The sequence below is a fragment of the Hylobates moloch genome, unplaced genomic scaffold (assembly GCF_009828535.3).
Source record: "Hylobates moloch isolate HMO894 unplaced genomic scaffold, HMol_V3 SCAFFOLD_2, whole genome shotgun sequence".
Taxonomy (NCBI): Eukaryota; Metazoa; Chordata; class Mammalia; order Primates; family Hylobatidae; genus Hylobates; species Hylobates moloch.
The window spans coordinates 65893026-65913769 of NW_026652277.1; the positions used below are offsets into that span (position 1 = coordinate 65893026).

The 20744-nt window shown below is 44.1% G+C and overlaps 1 protein-coding gene across 4 annotated transcripts in view; it reads left to right on the forward strand.

Annotated features, from left to right (window-relative positions):
• Nucleotides 1-296: 296 nt before the first annotated feature.
• The window catches only part of KIT (KIT proto-oncogene, receptor tyrosine kinase), an 82574-nt gene continuing 62126 nt past the window's right edge, over nt 297-20744 (forward strand). For 2 of the 4 annotated variants that reach the window (XM_032151289.2, XM_032151304.2), the window contains exon 1: nt 297-489. In XM_032151289.2, coding sequence (XP_032007180.1) covers nt 423-489 — 67 coding nt within the window. In that variant the 5' untranslated portion in view covers nt 297-422. The remainder of the gene's footprint in view (nt 490-20744) is intronic. The other 2 variants (XM_032151280.2, XM_032151297.2) reach the window with 1 other exon arrangement.

The window sequence follows — 20744 nt, forward strand, 5'->3', positions numbered from 1 at the left end:
TGGTGCCCAGCTTCACAAAGCGAGCGGGCAGCACCTCCTTGGTCCGGGAACGGCCTCGGCCGGGCCGTCCACATCCCAGGGGTGGAGAGGTGGAGAAAGAAAGGGGCTCCGGAGTCAAGAGCGGGGAGCGAGGGCGCGCGCGCCCTCCTCCACCCCGCGGGCACAGCCCCCCGGCATTAACACTTCGAAAGAACAGGGGCCAGACGCCGGCGGGAAGGAGCGAGACCCGGGCGGACGCGAGGGAGGGGAGGCGAGGAGGGGCGTGGCCGGCGCGCAGAGGGAGGGCGCTGGGAGGAGGGGCTGCTGCTCGGCGCTCGGCGCTCGGCGCTCGCCGCTCTGGGGGCTCGGCTTTGCCGCGCTCGCTGCACTTGGGCGAGAGCTGGAACGTGGACTAGAGCTCGGATCCCAGCGCAGCCACCGCGATGAGAGGCGCTCGCGGCGCCTGGGATTTTCTCTGCGTTCTGCTCCTACTGCTCCGCGTCCAGACAGGTGGGACACCGCGGCTGGCACCCCGACAGTGCGACTACTCGGCGAAGCCTGTGCCCGGGAGGGTGGTACACGCCAGGGTGCATCCGGAGAGAGGACTGCGGGCCCTCAGTGCCCGTGCGTTCCAGCCTCCAGGGAGACTCCAGGTGGCCCTCCGACTCTCCGGCGCCCTGTCTCGCTCACCTGCGCGAGGAGACCCCAGCTGCTGGTGGTGGGGGACGCGAAGCCGGGGTTCTTCGGGAATGGGGACAGCAAGGGGGAGTTAGGCGTGAGCGAGGCTGCAGGCTGCGTGCGAGTTTGGGGTGGCTTTTGTGCCGACGTTGCGCGGGGCGGGGAGGCGGGGGTCTCAGGGGTTTGCACGGAGCGCCTTCTCTCGCCGTGCGAGGCGCGGCCGCAGCTTCCTTTTGTTAAAAGTTGCGTGTGTGTGACCGGCGCCCAGGAGGACCTGCCTGCAGGTTCTCCGCCGCGCGGAGGGCAAAGTTAGAGAGCCCTTTCTCTCCTCTGCGGCTGCTGCCTTCCAACCGCAGGCGCTCTTTGTGCCCAGAGCTGGGGACCGACCCGCTGCCGCCTCCGCTCGCGGCGCCACCCGTGGAGACGAATCGAAGGCTGCGGCGTTTCCCCGCCTCCGGCTTAGGCTTTCGCGCTGGGAGTGCGCGGCGTGGGGCTGTGGGGCCGGACTCCCGCGAGCCTGGAGGTGGTGGCGACAGGGACAACTTGGGCAGGGCGTGTGGAAAGCAGCCGCTAGGTTGCAGACTTTTTGCTTTCCTACATCCCGTGCTCGCCCCTTTCTGCCGCGGCGCCGTTTCATTCCTGCCACGCGCCCCGGGGCGGCTGGAGGCTGCGTTTGCCGCCTGCTCTGGGAAGGCGAGGGACAGCGTGCTGGGACTCTGCGTTCCCTGACTCCGGCCGCCTAGCACGCCGGCCAGAGTGTCCGGCCTGCCTGGCGGGTTCTGGAAGCCCCTAGTTCCCGGTGTCTGCGACCTGTATTCGCAGGTCCTGTTTTCTTCGGAAATTTTTGAGATTCGTGACCGCTCGCCTCCCCGCCCCCGGGACATCTATACTTCAGGGCTGCTTGGGGGTGGGGTGGGAGATGGAGTGGAACTTAATGCAAATCCTACTCAGTTCTTAAAGCTATAACAGAAATCCAGGTATATCCGCGCGGGAACTGGGTCTTAGGTGAAGGATTTGCAGGCTGCTGGAGCCCCTCGGTCAGATTCCTGCCTCCCGTTCCCTTTTTTCCAGGTGTCGCTGGTGCGCGCGAGTGCAGGTCGCCCAGCTCATCCCTGAAGCCCTGCTCTCTCTCAGGTCATTTTAAAAAACAAACCTTTAAGGTTACCCTGATGATGTAAGGATAGAAAGTGAGTCTTAGCTGGAATCAAGCGCTTGAAAGGAAGCGGCGCAATGAACGGTTGTGAGACTGTCGACTACCGGTCAGTTTCTCTATAAAGTCTCCAGGCGCGGTCTGCCGCGTCCTGGTCTTGTAACTATTGTGAGGGCTTTCCTGTGGGGGCAGAGAGGCCTTGCATCTGGACCCCTGTGCAGCAGGACGGGTCAGCAGGGGTCACGAGGGAGTGTTCGGATTCCCTGGAGGATTTGATCACCTAGCTTAAAACAACACATCTGGTCTTTATGTTTTTGTGCCTTGACCTTTTTAATATCAGTTTTAAGGTACGTGAACTAGACCCTAGTAGGAGACTAGAAAGACCATATCGAATATCTCCCTTTTAAAAATTTAAAAGAATCAGTGGTTTTCTTCTCCCCAATAGATTTTTGGCAAAGGGGATTTTAAGGTCTGTCTCCTGGGAGGGCAGTGTGGTGTAACGACAAAGCCTTGCTCTGTCCCCTGGGTTCTCCTTTTCTCTGCCATTTCTTGGCTGCTTGCCCTTGGCCAGGTTGCTTAGGGCAGGTTGCTTAAATTCTGGGAAACCTAGTGTCCTCCAGAGTGCAAGGAGGCATCTGCATCATGAAGGATCGTTTGGGTCCAGAATTCTCCAATGTTCTGAGTGTAGACTCAGCACTCTTTTTAACTATTCCCCTGGCCCCTGTCTGCCTCTTTGAAATTCTTCTTCCTCTCCTGCTCACAGGGAACTCATAGAGTATGGGTGCATCTGACCCGTCTGCCCCTGGCTGAAGCAAGGAGCTGTGGCTTATGCTTTCTGCCCTTCAATTCCCATATATTCCTCTGCATTGCCCTTTGAGGGCTAGGAGGTGCCCACTTTGTCCTAACCGTCATTCTTCCCGCGGCACCCCCCCCCCCCAAATTATTACAGCTCCTGTGCCTAACAGGATGAACCTGCAAGGAATAGTGAATCATACCTTCCCCTCTTCGTTCCTGCAGGTGTGAGGCTGGAGTCATTCTCAGCAGCTGGACACAAGGCACTCTAAATTATTCTGCTGGAAATAAGAGATCCCAGATAATTCATTTATCCCTATTCTGTTTTTTCCCCCACTCATCCCCATTTTTTTTTCTCATGACTGTAAATCACGTAATGCTGTGCATTTATAGCATGCTTTCTAATGGGCCTTAAATTTCTTATGACATGTGTGGTATACATAGTTGTTGCTCTTCAGTTGGAAACGATGTGCCAGGCCTGTTGCTTGGGGCTTTACCTGCTATTTCTAGTAGTCTCAGTGAGCCTAGGAAGTAGTACTATTATTACCCCTAACATTTTACAGCTGGAGAAACTAGCTAAGGATAAGTCCTAAATCATCAATGGTGAAGCCTGATGAGATTGGCTGCATGTGCCCGGCTCTATATCCATTCACATGATTCACCAGAATCTGTTGTAAGACTCATTCAAAAATATTTAATGAGTTTTTACTATGTGTCAGGGATTGTTGGAAGTTCTGGGAATGCAGAATGACCAATGTCACTACCTTCCCAATTTTGGTGAAAAATATTTAGAATTGCATGTCTTATGAAAGGGGAGTATTTGTGGAGGGAGGATTAATTAAATTTTAGCTTGGAGGAGGGGCTGTAGGCATTTGACGCTGTGGTATGCTGGCTTAGTTGTTAGCTGTCTCATTCCAGTTAGCGTCCCTCAGAAATGAAGGTAAGCTGTTTCTAAAATGATGATGCAAGCCAGTTAAAAATCCATCTCCCACTCCAAAACATAAAAATGGTCTTGTGCATAGGTGTGAAAGAGAACACCCCCAATAATGGCTGATGCCATTGGCTATTTACCCTGGAAAGCACGGTGAGAAATAACGGCAATCTACCATCCAAAGCCATTTTTTTCTCCCAAAAGAAATTCTCATCAGAAGTATGCCAAGTATTCTGCGGGCTTCCCTTGGAGCACATTCATGTACAGATGTTGTTGTGGTGATGAATTTTGCTGCTGTTGTTGACAGCCCTTCGAAGTTACCCTCAGGGTTTTGACTCATTTCCTCAAGTCTCTTCCAGCTGATTAAAGAAGGACATGAGGAAATGAACCTCGTGTCTCTAGCGGAATTCTCAGAGCTGGCCTGCAGTGTGGGGACCCCTTCAAGGTAGTGGTCAAGGCTGTGGCAGCTTTTTCTTCAGAATGAATTTAGTTTAAGAGTTGGCAGGCTAGGATGTGGGAAGAGCTTTTTTTGCTCCATTAATATGCGGTAACTTTTAAAAGTTGAGATTAAGTGACATTTGCAGGAATCCAAATATGCAAATTTCATGTGCAGTTTTGGTAACTTGAATAGATATTGCCACAGCTATAAGTCCGGAATGAGGAAGGCCTGGGGAGGAGTTAGAGGAGGTAAAAGTTTGCCTGGAGGGCAAATCCAGTGTAAATCTTTGTTGTACGTAGAGAGGAATTGAGTTGAGTCGTAGAGAGGAATTGAGTTAAGTCGTCTTGGCCCAGCAGCACTGATTTCTGACATTTTTTGGACATGATCATACAGCTCATCTTTTGACCTAAGACTCTTAATAAGTAAAGAGCAGTTGTAGTCTGATAGCCCGCGGAGACATGTTTTCTTTGGCCTACATGACGCTTTTTAGAAAACATTGAGGCGATATTAAACAATCTAGAGATTTTTTAAATCAAGATCTCTATTTCTGTCTCCTCTTTAAGAATTGAAGGTCGTGGCCCCTGTAGATGAGGCCTGTGCTCTTCAGGTTGCATCAGGCTCTAGGGCTTTATCCTGCCATCCCTTAGGCATTTCCCACTGGGCCCTGGTGAGTGCAGGAATCCAAATATGCCCCTGGGACCGGCAGATGACAAGTGGGAGGAGCACAGGCTGGCCTACCTTGTGTTGGTCTGCTGGCTTCATGACTGACAGCTCGGTGGCCTTAGATCTAATTGTTTAACCTTTTTGAGCTTTCATTGTCCATCCTAGTTTTGCCACTTATTAGCTCTGTGACTTTGGGCAGATTACTTAACCTCTCTGTGCCAGTAAATGTGTTGCTACATGTGAAACTTTTAGAATGGTGCCTCATAATACAGGCTCAATATGTGTTAGCCATAATTATCATCTGTAAAACAGGAATTATTATTGTCCCTAAAATGGGAATAATGCCTACTCTTTTAAGATGATTGCCCTAAAGATTAGAAAGGGATTTTTTTTGTTTGTTTTAAAGACAGTGTCTTGCCCTGTTGCCCAGGCTGGAGTGCAGTGGCGCAACCTCGGCTCACTGCAACCTCCACCTCCTGGGTTCAAGTGATTCTCCTGCCTCAGCCTCCTGAGTAGCTGGGATTACAGGCACCCGCCACCATGCTCGGCAAATTTTTGTACTTTTAGTGGAGACGGGGTTTCACCATGTTGGCCAGGCTGGTCTTGAACCCCTGACCTCAGGTGATCCACCTGCCTCGGCCTCCCAAAGTGCTAGGATTGCAGGCATGAGCCACCATGCCTGGCCGACAGTTTTTAAAATAAACTTTAATTTTTTTGGTCTTGTTTTATTTAGCTTTTGATAAGAGTTAAGAAATCACTAGTCCTAGAGATTGAATAGATCTTGAACTTTTTTTTTCTCCAGGGGGGGGAAAAATACACATCTTGTAAGATTCTCCAACAGAAACATTTGTGTCTCGTACTTTTCCCATTCATCTTATGTTTTAGCTTTCATGCTTACATTTTGGTTATGACACACTTTTGTTAGACATCTTCCCATGCATACGTTTCTGACAGGTTTTCAACATTTTTGCAAAATTTAAGGTTTCAGCCAAATTATTATTCAGGACATGTGGCATCAGTTAATTACGAGCTTGGGCTCTGAAATTGACACCCTAGATTTTTATTCCAGTTCTGCCTCTTCCCTGCTGTGTGCTCTGGGACAAGACACTTAACCTCTCCTTAAGCTTCATTTCCTCATCTGTAAAATGGAGATGACGACATAGGGCCCCTGCGAGGATTAAATGAGATTCCGCATGTAATATGCTTAGCATAGTGCCCTGCATAGAGGAAGTGTGTGGACTCCACTATCGGGCTGATTTTCTTATGTTCCCCTTTCAGCTTTGCCTCTTAGAAAAAAATTGAAAATGTGTAAACAGAATATGTAGAGTATTTTTTTTTTTCGTATTAAGATGAAGTTGTTACATTTAATTAATATACCACAATTAGTGGTAATGCATGTTTATCTGCTTGGCTCTCTGTTTAGCTGTATTCTTGGGTTACTTTCCACCAAAAGAGATACAAATTTCTTGATAAAAGTTTAGGTTGGGGGTATGTCTGCAAATGGCCATTTTCTCTAGGTGAATAAGTACATGTAGTTCACCTAGGGTCCATGAAAGCAGTCAAGGAGTTTTTCCTCGACTGCTTTCCCTAGGAGTTCAAGGACCAAGCTGAACTTGTCCATTGCCCCAGGCTAGACACAGTGGTTAGTGTTCAGTAAGTATTAGTTTAACATCTTTTCTATTCTCCAGCACTTACACTAAGCTTTGAACATAATAAATGCCCAGTAAACATTTTGGATTCAGTTTAACAACGGCTTATCAATCCCCATGCCTTGGTCCTCCGTTACAGGCTGGGGGTGGAGGAGGGCCAGGGCAGGAGCACAGCCCCTGATTCGAAGTAGAATTTAGTTGTCTTAAGTGCAAAGTGCTCTGGGCAGGATTTTCAAGGAGATGAGCTTAAATCTTGATGGGCAGATAATAGAGATCAGGAATCAGTAAAAGCATCCACATAGGAGATAATATTTGAGATTAATTTCTGAACCTTAAAGGAAGAGGGCAGTGTAGTTGTGGCTTCAGCTGGAAAAAACTACAGTACATGAAACAAGGCATTACGATCTTACTTCAGGATTATCAAACCTTTCTATTGGTATGATGGCTGGGGTTAGGGAATTGGCTGGGAAGGTAAGACTCCTCTTATTAGCCTCAGGGAGCATGGACGGAATGTGTATTTAGTGCTGAGTTTGGTCTAGGTTATGAAGAAGGCTTTGAAGTCAAGGCTAAGATGGACTTGACCCAGGAGTGGCCCCCCAGGCTTTGCTTTCTAGTCCAGGGCTGCCCGTTCCACCATTCTGTCCAGTTTAACCTGTTCCAATAGTCTGACGAAGCGAGAGGCCAAGCCCTGCCTTAAAACTTGGACACTCCCTTGCTGTGGGCAACCAAGACTAAGGGAGAGTCTGCTTTTATTATTTATTTATTTATTTATTTATGAGACAGGGTCTTGCTCTGTTGCCAGGCTGGAGTGCAGTGGCCCCGATCATGGTTCACTGCAACCTCCACCTCCTGAACTCAAGTGATCCTCTCATCTCAGCCTCCTGAGTAGCTGGGACCCCAGGCATGTGCCACCACATCGGCTAATTTTTTTTATATTTTTTTTGTAGAGAGTAGTCTCTAACCTACGAGCTCAAGCGATCCCCCAGCCTCAGCCTCCCAAAATGCTGGGGTTACAGGTGTAAGCCACCACACCTGGCCTGTTTTTTTTTTTTTTTTTTTAACAGTAAAACATAACATGAAATTTACTACCTTAATCATCTTTAAATGTATAGTTCAATAGTGTTAAGTACATTCACACTGTTGAACACTTTCATCTTGCAAAACTGAAATTCTATACCCATTGAAGAGCAGCTCCCGTCTCCTTCCCCCAGCTTCTGGCAACCACCATTCTACTGTCTGTCTCTGAATTTGACTATTCCAGGTACCTCGCAAATGCAGAACCATACTGAATTTGTCTGTTTTTTGACTGGTTTATTTCACGTACCATAACATCCTCAAGGTTCATCCCTATTGTAGTATAAGTCAGAGTTTTCTTCCTTTTTAAGACTGAAAAATATTCCATTGTATGTATAGACCACATTCTGTTTACCTGTTCCTCCTTTGATGGACATTTGGGTTGCAAACAATGCTGTAATGAACATTTGCATATAAGTATCTAAGGGAGATTTTTTGTGGAGGCTATTTAGGAGGGTTAAACTCATGGCTGCGAGCTACGTGTTGGGGAGCTGGGCAGAAGATGGGCTCTTTAGATTATCTCTGAGTGAAGGGATAGTGGACCTGGGTATGAGGATGCATACTTTGAAAAGAAAGCACCCTTAAGAGACACGAGGAGGATAAAGGTGCGGGTCTTCTCTCACTCGGCATATTTATGGGCACCTTCTGTGTGTCAGGCACTGATGAGATTGAGGGGAAGGAGAACTGGAATTATCATGGGTGTAGGTAACTGGGAGTATTGTTGATACTATGGACTTAGTGAAAATAAAGCCAAGAGGAGGGGTGGCCTCTTTGAGGGAGAGAATATGATGTTGGACTCTGCTGTGTTTGTTCATTGATTATTTGTGAGCTGCACTTTCTTGAAACTCAATTTCACAGGCATGGAGGGAAGATGTCAATGAAATTCTTCTTAGGGTCAGGTCCCTGTAAGAAATAAAACTAAACCCCAAAGTCACAGAACATGGCTCTATAATATTATGGTAGCATTGGGGATTATAAAGAATGGTGTGTTAACTGTGAACCAGTCATATGGTGAAAAGTAACTTTTCACAAAAAGAAGTGTGTACTAGGAAGAGAATCCTGTATTCTCTGCATTAGGCCATGTTTAAGGTATGTTTTTTGTTTTTCTCAGAATAAAATGGCCATATTGGGTATAGAGGAGGACATAGAATTGATGAAAGCTTTGGGAAATAGGTCCTTTGAAAGCAACTTAAAGAAATTGGATTTATTAAGCCTGGAGAAGATAAGGTGAGGGAAGGTTTAGTGAATGACAGTCTTCAAATATTTTTAGTGTGTGAGTGAAGAGTAGAACAAAATGAGAGTCATTTAAATTGCCCCAGAAGGAAATTGAAAATTTTTTTGTTTTGTTTTGTTTTGAGACAGAGTCTCGCTCTGTCGCCAGGCTGGAGTGCAGTGGTGTGATCTCAGCTCACTGCAGCCTCCACCTCCCGGGTTCAAGAGATTCTCCTGCCTCAGCCTCCCGAGTAGCTGGGACTACAGGCGCACGCCACCATGCCCACCTAATTTTTGTATTTTTAGTAGAGACGGGGTTTCACCATGTTGGCCAGGATGGTCTTGATCTCTTGACCTCGTGATCCACCCGCCTCGGCCTCCCAAAGTGTTGGGATTACAGGCGTGAGCCACTGCGCCCGGCAGTTTTTTGGTTTTTTTTTTTTTAAAGGGAAAATTCTTTCATTGGAAGGGTTGGCAGAGACTATTCAGTTATAGGGGCTTTGCTGGAGCTGTGAAGAAAACCAAGTAATTATCATTTTGAAATGGTTCTTAGGTCCTCCCCAACTCAGATGGTTTGATGGCCCTTTAAGGGCCTGCCTGAAATCGTTTGGGAATAATTCAGAAATTGGAAAATAACCAACCGTTTTTCTTTCCTCACTGCCTTGGCTGTGGGGCAGAGTTTCTCATCAATGCTGAATAGACTCTAACATAACCCACTACTATAGTCACAATTTCGGCTATATTGATAACAGCCAGTACAGAACCCACTGCCTAAAAATGGGTTATTGATCTGTTAGGTGTGGCGGGATCTAAACACAGAAGAAATTGTACTGTGTGGTAGCTTAAACTGAGTGTCAAAATAAGACAAATAAAAGAAAGCTCAAGGTCTAGAGAAATCCGTAATCAATCATTTAGCCCTACCCTAAGAATCGCTGTGCTATAACGCAGCACGTAGGCAGAAAGTCTGTAAGGATGAAGGATGGCTCCCAAAGTCCTTTTCTCTTGATTACTCAGGGATGGATTGGTTACCCACGACTGACTATCCTTTCCATCTGTCCTTTCCCTCTGGTCATTTTGTGGTCATGGCTCAGTGGCATGTTTGAGATCAGCCCATGGTCCAGTGGGGAAGGTGGTAGAAATGAAATTGCAATTCAGCAGCTACTGGTTGATAACATTTTATTAATACCTGTCACTTTGAAATTGATGATGTCTAAGATGGGATCCCTGCCTTTCAGGGGCCTAGGACCTATAGGAAGATGGTCCTGGGTAGGCGCCAATGTTCAGGATTTGTAATAAGATTTAAATGAACAATTCCGGTCCTATTCATTACCATTGGTTTGGAGGACATAGGCATCACTTCTTGAATGGCCAGTTGAAAGGAAGATAGGGGCCTGAATTAAATCTTCAAAGAGTGGGGTGGAATTTGGTCAAGATGTGAAGAGGGAAAAGCAAAGGTTAGAGTTAGCCGGAAGGCTCTGCTCCCGCCGACAGAACGTCTGTAGAGACTAGCAGAAGATGAGATGGGATAATTTTTAGGGCACCTGGATTTTTATTCTTCAATAATTGAAGTCTTTTCTGCAGTGCTATATGTGATGAGATTTTTGTAAATGTAATCTGGCTAAGTAGTTGCCTATTCAGAGAAATAACTTTTAAAAATGGAAAAGTATGGATATCACTTTTGCATGTATTACCTGTGTTGTATGTTCAATGCACATCCAGTATGGATATGTATTTTGAGTTGTTTTTAAGTCCAAGGCTAATCTGCTCCCTTCTCCCTACCGACCTTCCCCACTCCTAGCCAAGATTAGAGATTTTGTGGGCTCAACTTCTGATTGTGGCAGTAGATGAGCTTTCATTTGCTTATTAACATATTTTAAATATTTCGCAAAATAATACACCTTGTTTATGTCAGTTTATTCATTGAAGCAAAGATAGCAACAAACAAGCCTGCAAACCTTGATAAGGTGCCTGTGTGGTTTGGAACATCTTGAGATTCTTCCCTGGATCCCCCCCCAGTCCTGTTTTAGAAGGCTATTACGGGCACACTGGTGGCTGCCCTCTCCAACCCAGGGAGTCTGGGGAGGGAGGAGGAGGTGGCTGTTTGTGGTGGGCAGAACTCTGTCACTTAAGGAAAAGGCGTGTCTGATAGCACTTGCCAGTAGTGAATGCCTCATTCTTGACCAAGTAGAAAAAAGATAAGAGGGAAAATGAAAAAGGTGAAACGGTTCTCCTTTACCTTGTATTTTAAATTGCTTAGTGGGGCAAAATATCCAACTTCATGTGGGTTTACCCCAGGTAACTCATTTCAGAGGGTGTTAGGACATTTCAGAGGGTGTTAGAAAATTCTTCCAAACAACGGCCGGGACTCCCAGTAATTTAAATATAATGGCCTATGTAGGTTCTTAAGCAGAGGAATTAGTTGACAGAGTTAGAACAAAGGAGAGCATTATCACAAAGACCTCTGGAAGTTAATGTGTCTCTTTTTATTGGAAAAGAAGTATTTCTAGAACAGGATTCAATTGGCTTCTGGGGAAAATATTTACTGGAGATTTTAGAAGTGTGAAAGGTGGCAGGAGACGTTGGCTGCCTATTATTCTACTTGGCTAGTGCATACTTAAATAAAACAAGACTATGTTAAAAAGATCTTGAGAATTCTACTTGGAAAGACTGAAGTAAAGATAGTACAGGTACTTTTCAAAGGATATAAATTTTGGCTTATAAAGTATTTTAAATGCAATTCCATTCCAACTTTCACAATGCAGACTTTCTTTTTAATGGCTAATGTTGAAAGAAGGTACCTTAGAAAAAGATTTTCCACTTAACAAATGGGTGATACTTATTTGGCTGATAAAACACCACAAGGACTGGTTTTTAGAATTTTTTGTCATCGTTAAATCAAGCCAGGATTCTTAACCTAAAATATGTTAGGATAGCTAATGAAAATACTTAATTGGAATGTTTAAATGTTTCTCTGCTTATTTTAGTATAGTCTGTATATGTGCTGCTGGGAAATAGTATATACATTTTTAGCCGAACCAAAAAGCATCACTTTGATAAAAGAGGACCCCCCTCCCCTTGCTTTTTTAAAATAAACCAGCATATGTAGAAGGGTTTGTGAGTTTTTTTAGTAGATCTGAATGTGTTGCCCAATTTACATTCCAGCACTTTCAAGGGATATTATTTAACATGATCATCTTGGTTTCAGAACCACTGCCTTTCAAAGAGTCTGGCCCAGAGCACCGTGTGTGCCTGCGATTGAGGTGGGTCCCCCACGGGGTCTAGTGGCTTTGCGCCATACTGGCCACTGGGAACACCAGCTCTGGCGGTACAGCGGGGGTGCTTAACATTACAGCTTTATTCTTCATCCTTTTGGTCCCTTCTGTATCTTTAATCTGCCCTGATACCAGAAATCCATAGATTTATTCACAAATAATTATTGAAGCATCGGAGGTGTGGCAGTGAACATACCAGGCAAAAGTCTTTGTCCTCTCTTGGGGCTTATGTTTTAGTGAATTATTTTTCTCTCCAGGAGAGAGAAAAGTCCAGGAGTCCAGAAAGAAAAAAAGAAAGATGTAATTTGAGGGGCTCTCATAGAAAGCAGTTTAATTTAGACTTATTTCAGTTCCATATTATGGTTAGTAAAGGAAGAAAGAAAAGAAAGGTGATGCAGAGGGTCAGAGGGTACCAGTTCAAAAAAGAGGAAAGCCAAAGAAGGCAACTAGAACAACAGGAAAAGGAGATTCAGGGGCTGGGGGAGGTGGGCAGGAGTGGAGTCAGGAAAGCTTTGTGAGGCGCTTTTCACTACCTGCCACCAGTCCTGCCCTCCGGAGGGCTGAGCGCCAGTTCCATCCCACCATGTCCCTGCCCCAGTTTCTGTAACTTCAGAGCAGCAGGCCTCTTGATTCAACAGGTGTTTCTGATGGAGAATTTACCAAACAGGATTGACTAGTGATAGGTGTCTTCACTTTCAGGACCTTTGGAGCCTTTAGTGTGCTTTAGTCTGCAGGTTTAGAACTGTTTTTTCTGGAATGTGCTGGAATGCTCTTTCACAGCTGAGAGAGATGTTTCAGGGTCCAGGCTAGATGCTCTTTGGTATCTCTCCAAGGACTGGAGTTTCTGCCCCTCTTTTTAAAATTCATTCATGTTTTTCTTAAAATATGACCGAACTCCTAACTCTTGCTAACCTTACACCTGGGATTCTTAGGCCCTCAGCTGAAGAACTTGATGAATTTCAACTTTAAAGAGGTTCTTCTAACACTTGGCCATTTCAACCAGGCTTTGCTATAAAGTCCTGTGAAATTGGGGGACTGAAAGCCAATTACTTGGATCACAAGTTGCCTGTGAAAACTGCAAGGACCTGCTGTCAGGGCTCATTAAACCCCAAAGTGTGGCACCTTGGCATGCGGACTGCTCTGACCGAGAGGAGACTGGAAGGCCTCAGAAGCCAGGTCTCTGTCCTTCCCTCCTGGTTCCTGCTCCCTTTTCTCCCGCAAAGTGAGTCACAGAAACCAGAATTCTTTTTCCCCAAGGCAGGTCATAGAAACTAGAACTCCTGTCTCCCAAAGCCAGTCATAAAACCTAGCAAGTTCACTCTCTCCCTTCTTCCTGGAAGACCCTCATTCCCGAGGGGTCCTGCCCCATCCCCGGGGGAAGGGGAATTGTACAGAGCAGCCTTGCTGGGTTTCCCCACTCTGTCCATCACCGTTAGGCCAGATCCTTTGTGTCCAATCACATTTCTGCATGGCTGTTCATTCATCAAACCTAAATATAAAAATAAAGGTTTTCCCTGGGGAAAAAAAAATGACAGACTTCGGTTTTAATAATAACTGTTGTAATAACTGTCGGTCTGCTTGACACAGTACCATTTAGCCGCCATCAGCCCTACTGCATGTCAAGTTTCAATGCTCCTGTTACTGTAGCTGGCCTAGGTGAGGTGCCAGCAGAGAGGTGACAGGGTGACTTCATCCGGCTTTTTGCGTTTTCGCTTTAGGGTGGCCTTTCACAGTTCCATGAAATGATAAGCTCTCCAGTTTCAAATGAAGGACGCCTCAAATTGAGAACTGACACCATTGCATTCCTCAGGATGGGAAAGTTCCTTCTCCATCAATTCTTGGGCACTGGAGTAGGACTCTTGCTGCAGATGGTATTGTTCTGGTTCTCGAGAAGGAATCCAAGATAAAGGCTGTGTGGGGATAGAAAGTGGTACCCTCTTGGAATATGGGCAGGAAGGCATCCCCAGTGACCATAGCCTTGGTTGAAGGTATTAAGGAGGAATCTTGAGGTGCTTGGCAGGGTGTCAGTTGACAATTTCAATGAAATTAGCAGCATTAGGTCTATAGGTGGCTGCTTAACTAATTATGAACTCAGCTGCTTAAATATATTTGCTCCAGGTTTCACAATTCCGTTTATCTACAGTAATTATCACTGGTTAGCACCTATTGTTTTGGGTGAGAATATCAGGGTCTAAGTAAACCCTATTTAAATTTATTAGTTGACTAGGGAAGGGTTAAAAAAGCAGTAGGGAGTCTATGACTTCTAGAATATTCCCTGGCTGTTTTGAAAATGTGCTAGCAGCCATTTTATTTCAATATGAAAGAACTGAACTTTAAAAAAATGTATATTTTTATTTATGGCAACATTTCAAATAGGATAGTGTAATGAACCCTCATATAACCGTCTAGCTTCAACACTTACCAATACAGCCTCTACCCACTTTATCTTCCCATTATTGGGAAGCATGTCTCAAGCATCATAGAATTTCATCTATAAATATTTTCTGTATGTAGTCCTAAACTACAAAGACCTTCTTTTCGGAACATAATGATGATGCCAATATCAAACCCTTCCAAATAAACATAATTACATAATGTCATTGAATCGTATTCACATTTTCCTATTGAAGATAAATAAAAATATAAACAAATGTATGCACATTTAAAAGAAAGCAAACAAGATCTACACATTGTAATTGGTTGGTATGTCCTTTAAGTCATTTCTTCTCTGTAGGTGTTAGCCCCGTTTTTGTTAAGGAAACTGCAGTTGTCCTGTGCAGCTTTTCATTCTGATTGCATTCCTTCGTCTTCACCTGTACCATTTTGAATATTTCCTGTAAATTGGTGACTTAGACGTTTGATCATATTCAGTTTGATTTTTTTTTTAATGAGGGTACTGTGTAAGTGGTGTGTTCTCTTGTTCTGCTTTCTCTTTTTGGTGTACCTTTAGGTATTTGTGAAGATTCATATTTTTTGTTAGATTTGTATTTTTGGTTTTAATGGTTGCCTTCAGACTGATACCTTTCTGTAATACCCTTGTCTGCTGTTTTTGAGGGGGCTCTTTTCCATTGTTGCTACCATGATATTTAAATCAGCCAGTGTTTGTTCTTTGCTCTCTCTTACTCTCCTAAGCTGGGGATTGGAAGTAATATTCTTTTACTTCCAGTTAATATCTAAAAGGTAATCAGCAAGCATATTCTACTTTTCAGAACTTCACCTATTCCCCATTTTTCTGATGGCTATACTCATTTTTCAGAGCATACAGCAATTATATACTCTGCTATCTCCCTTGTTACCATCATTTAGTCTTAGCTGTACAGGTAAATATCTGTTTAATGCTGGTGGCCAGTCCTTATATCGTGGCTTTCCTGGCATTTTGGTTTTCTGAAACGCACCCTCTAATAGATGCCTTATGGGAAGTAGTTCCTGAATTATATGTCCACAACGGCGAGTGTGTAGTCTGTATATTTAAAGGTCAGATTGGCTAGTATAAAATTGCTGGCCCATCTTATCTTTGCTCGGATACCTTTATTATTTTACTGTATTGCCTTTTGCCATAAAGTGGTGTCAGAATCTGATGATAATTTTATTTTCGATCCCTCAAATTTAACTTGGTATGTTTGCGTAGATACCCAAAGTGTTTTTCCACCTTTATTCTTTAAAGTCCACTATAGTATTGGCTGCTGTAGGTTGATTATTTTTTTCCATAGACACAATGCGCTGCTTTAATGTGTAATTTTAAGAGTTCTTTTTTATTTTATCTCCAATAAAGATTTCATTTACTATTTGTTCTGATCTTTGTTGGCTTTAGGAACTCCCATTATTCATGTTAGACCTTCTTAGCCTGTATTCTGTATCTGCCACTTTCTCTCAAATCCTTTTAACCTCGTCAGAATTCATTTGAATTGAAAAATTTTCCTCCTTTCTGTCTTCTGGTTCATTTAAGACATTGTTCTTTTTTATTTGCTCTTGTGTTGTCTTTACCTGTCATTTCTGAAATGATTATTTTCTTTCTTTTTAATTCTTAGTTCTTTTGCCTCCATTTTTAAATCTTCATTTTCTTCAATCAACTCATTTCTGAGTTTTAAAAATTCTGATGTATGCTGTTCTTCATAGCTTCTTTCATTTAGTTAATTTCTCTTGGCTCCTTCTGAAATGTTAGGTCATAGCTTTCCTTTGCGCCCTTCTGGCATGATTTTATTGTTTACACGATGGATGTCATTCTGCTCCTTAGTTTTTCTTTAAAAATAACTATGTAGAATTCAACTGGATTCTTTTCTGTTGCTAACTGAGTTTTCCTATACTTTTAGGAGGGCCAGTGTAGATTTCCTAGCATCAGAGATCTAGGAGACTCTCTTAGTTGTTTTCATTTTATTTTATTTTTGGGACAGTCTTGCTCTGCCTCCCTGGTTCAAGTGATTCTCATGCCTCAGCCTCCTGAGTAGCTGGGATTATAGGCATGTGCCACCATGCGCAGCTAATTTTTTGTATTTTTAGTAGAGACGAGGTTTCACCGTGTTGGCCAGTCTGGTCTTGAACTCCTGAGCTCAGGCAATTCGGCTGCTTCGGCCTCCCAAAGTGCTAGGATTACAGGCATGAGCCACCGCGCCCAGCCTCATAGTTGTTTTCGTAAAGTGGTAATAAAGATATGAACTCTACTTTCCTATATCCTAAGACTTTTTTTTGTCCCTACCCACACTGCTCACCTGCCCAGACTTTCCCTTACCTTTGCCCCTATTTCCTCATCTTAGATCTCATCCCCAGCAGCTTCTCCCCAGCGTGGGGCTTTGCCTTGGCTTGCTAATTCATAGGAATCAGACCTCTCCCACTCCAGAACATTCTGTCACATTGGACATACAGGTGGCACAGCCCTCTCCGCACTCACTAATTAAACTGGAACTTTTTTGTCTGTCTACTCTCAGGATGACCCTCTGAGCTTTCCAGTGAGTGCCTGATGGTGGTTCTTGTAGCTGATGGTAGTTTGTCATCTAGAGTTGTCGTGGATGTTGTCCATGGTTTTTAAGTCTGCTCTCTGTCAGTTTTTTTGGTTGGGGAGAGTCAATAATTATGCTGCCCACCACCATCTTCCCAGAATCTATGTTGACATTTTAACATAAAAATTGGCAACCTTTGGGTCAACCAAATCTGGACTAAAGTCCTGTCTTGAAATCTCAACTCACAGGTTTTTCAAAATGATTTGCTTCCAAAATAAGTTATTAAAAATTTGTAACTATCTGAAAACTGATTACTATGGAAATTAACACTGTATGGCCTACCTAACATTAGCTTTCTGAGCTTATTGTTTATGATAAAATATAGTGGCTGAAATCATCCGAGTGCCAGGAAACTCACTGCTGAGCTATTATTTCTGAGAAAAAATTATAAGAACTGACATGCTTTTGTCATTATTTGTTTAGTGTGAGATTCTTTGAGTTCTGAAGGAGAGAGTGCTATTTTACAGTTTCAAAAGTATTAAGTCACATTTATACTTAATATCATCTAATAAAGATAGCAGAATTTCTTAATTAGGTGTATTTTTCTCCGATTTTTTTTTTCCCACTGAAAAATTTGCATATCTCTAATTATAATCTTTTCTGGAAAAAATGCTGCTAGGGATTGACATAATATTAATTTAGATTTCCAGAAATACTAAATTTCCTTCCTCCAACCTGAGTTTTTCCTCCAATTGGCCATTGATTTAAATTACCTACTAAAAGGTTACAATTTTAGAATTGACCTCTTTACCCCTCTGCTTTTGGGGATGGCCATTATCCTAAAGCCATATAAAGAATAAGGACAGATTTCTCAATAGACATATTGGAAACTTTTGTTATTTAAATTCTGGAAAATAGAGCAAGATTGTTTTTAGACATTTCATCTTGTTTTCCACAAAAAGATTGAGAAGAAGTCATTTCAAACACAGGGCTGGTCGTTAAGAATTCTTTGCAAAGGGAAACAGGCTTAATGTATTGCTGTAAGTGAATGTCACCCAAGAAAAATTAAGGGAAAAGTGAATACTCATTAAGCAAATTGACCAGCAAGCGTTCTGATGAATGTTGAAACAAATTTGAATAAACCAATTTTGTCCATTAGTGTGCTTTTAAACCAATGTGATTGTTTTGGCCTAATTATTTTCTGTTTTGCTTATTCAAATGTAGAATGGCTGCAGAATTAACTATTGCAGCAATTATCTGATTAGCAATTTAGAAAATTGGTGAATGGTATCTGACTACTCACCAAGAAATATCTGGTATTTCATAGGGCTGTGTGGAAGAACACAGACTGTCCAAGGAGGATATTTGCTGTTTTTCACTCACTACAAATGGCAGCTCAGAGGATCTCACTGGATTAGTATGGGCTGTGGATGTGGGCTCCGGGCTCTCGGATGTAGTGCACCAGATTGAGGTCTGATGTGCTGCAGAAGTTGTATTTGCCACCCGGTGTCACTATTCTGGAGTCCCATAGCTGTGACTGGAGAATTCTGCAACATTTCCCACTTCTAAAGCTTGGGGATTCGAGAAATCTGTGCCCGACTGGCTGCCAAAGCTTGTCAGGGGGACCCAGTGCTAGGCCGATTTCTAGGTGTAAAAGCCAGGCAGATTTGCTCACTCAAGAAAATCTGTTTTTGCAGGTTTGCTTTGAGTTCCAAGATACAGATCCTGGTAAAATTGTTTGCTGCGCTAATGCCCTGGGTTTCTTCTGGTAGCTGGGTTCCCGAGTGTGGTCTGGACCAGCAGCATCAGGATCACCTGGGACTTATTAGAAATGCAAACTCTCCGCCCCCACCCAAGAACCCGCTGAGTTGGAAACTCTGAGAGCAGGGCCCAGCAATCTGTTTTAACAAGCTCTCCAGGTGATTCTGCTGCAGGCGAAAGTTTGAGAACCACTGGCCTTGAGTGTAAAAATTACTGGGCTTTGTCACAGCTGTCAGGCTGTGCTAGTTAAAAAGTTAAAGCCCTCGTGGAGTCTTCAATTCTCTTAATGTCAGAATGTCAGACCAGGGTGCAATTCTCAGTTCTCCTTCTGTCAGACTGAGATAGATAGGTATGAGTTTCGGTTAGTCCAGACAGGAAAACAGACAATTGGAGTACCATGGGACAGCGCTGCAGTAGAGGCTTCGAGAAACCTGCGTGGGTGGAGGGAGCAGGGGAAGAGTGGTAGTTTCAGAGGACAAATACGATTGTGTCCCACCCTGATGAAAACCTTTCAGAGACTGCCCAGTGCTCTTGGAATAAAGTCTGTCTCCGTAGATCCCTTTCATGCCTCCAGTGTCTCCTTTTGATCTCCATTTTGCACATAGCACCTGCCTCATTGTTGGCTCTGAGTGCACGCTGCACCCCCAAAGGTGTCCAGCTCCTGTCCACCCATATGTGGCCTCTGCAGGAGCTGCCCTTCCATCCACTGCCAGGGGCCCCATGCTTCTCCCTGGCCTCCTAGTGCACTTCGCAGCCCAGCTCCCACCCGTCCTTTGCAATCTTCTCTGACCTCCCAGGGTAGGTCAGATCAGCTCTCATTGTACAGTGTGCTTGTTCTAACTTATCACATTGTAATTATCTAATTGTATAATTATTGGTTTATTGCTGATGTGGAATTAAATGTAAACTCCATGGGTGAGGGGTGGGGAATTCTTGCCCTCTTGACTGTCCCAAGGGCCCAGCACACAGCAAGCTTTATTATTGGATGAATGAATGGTGGAGCAGTCCTCATCTTTGTTGTTAGGACACATGGGCTGGTTAATATATTACATTTTGATTGAGGTGTCACCTGAGTTTTAGACCCCTCCATCCCTCCCATCCCCATCCCCATCCCCACCCCCATCCCCACCCTTGTCCCCACCCTCGTCCCAGGAGCATTTGCTACCACCATCTCATTCTACTATGGGAAAGTCAGGTCCCTAGCACTGTGGCAGTGAAATTTCATAAGTTGGTTCTAACTTGGGGTCTGCCCTGTGGGACACTAGAGAGAAGTTCTTGAGTATCAGTATTTCAGGGATATGGGGAAGGAAGAACTCCTTTGCTTTTGCCGACATTCATAATACATGGGTCAGAAGCCAGCAGCCTGAAGAGTAAAGGTGGCCCCGGAAGGTTTTCAGGGAAAATGACTGTTGCCTCCTCTTTCCTCGGGGCTTCCAAGAAGCGCTGCCTCCTTCTCTCACAGAAGTTGATGGCAGGCAGGGGGTTGTGGGTTGTGTTTCTTCCCACCCACTTCCAAATCTATTTGATAGAAGATATGCACTCCTTTGCCTATTTTAGTCAATTTACTTTGGCCTGGTTAAAGCCAGTGTTTTTTATTCCTATTCTAGAAGGTAAAGGCATGGAGATTGTCCTTCAGAAGCAACAGCTGTGCAACATTGGGACATTTGTCTACATTAAGAATCTCAGCCTTGCTGATTTAATAGAAAGCTTGACAATAGCTTATAAAACTACATATATTGAGAATGAGGGCTCATGTTTTGTGAAAGATTAGGGTTTCAAGACCTAGAGGGTAAAGAGGCTGACGTGCTTATGGGAATCTTGCTTTCGTTAGAGGAACTGGTGATCTGTTCACTATTTTATTTGCACATTGATTGTTGGGTGGTTTTTGTTTTTACATTTGAGGCTCAGCATACTCTCATACCTATTGTAAACGTCTGCTAGATTAAGTGAATGTAATCAAACACAGTAAATTTGGGAAAAATTATAAACCCAGTTCCTCACTCACTGTCAGAATACTGTAGCTACCATCTGCCAGGAGTGTTGATAGCAGGAAGAACTATAATTCTGTGCTTTGATAACCTATGTTGTCTGTTTCCTTTATCTTCATCAGCTGCCATTTTTCTTCATAGCTTCAATGCATTCCATGGCTGGCTCGCTCCTTCCTTCCTTCCTTCCTTCCCTCCCTCCCTCCCCCCACCAATCCCCGTGAG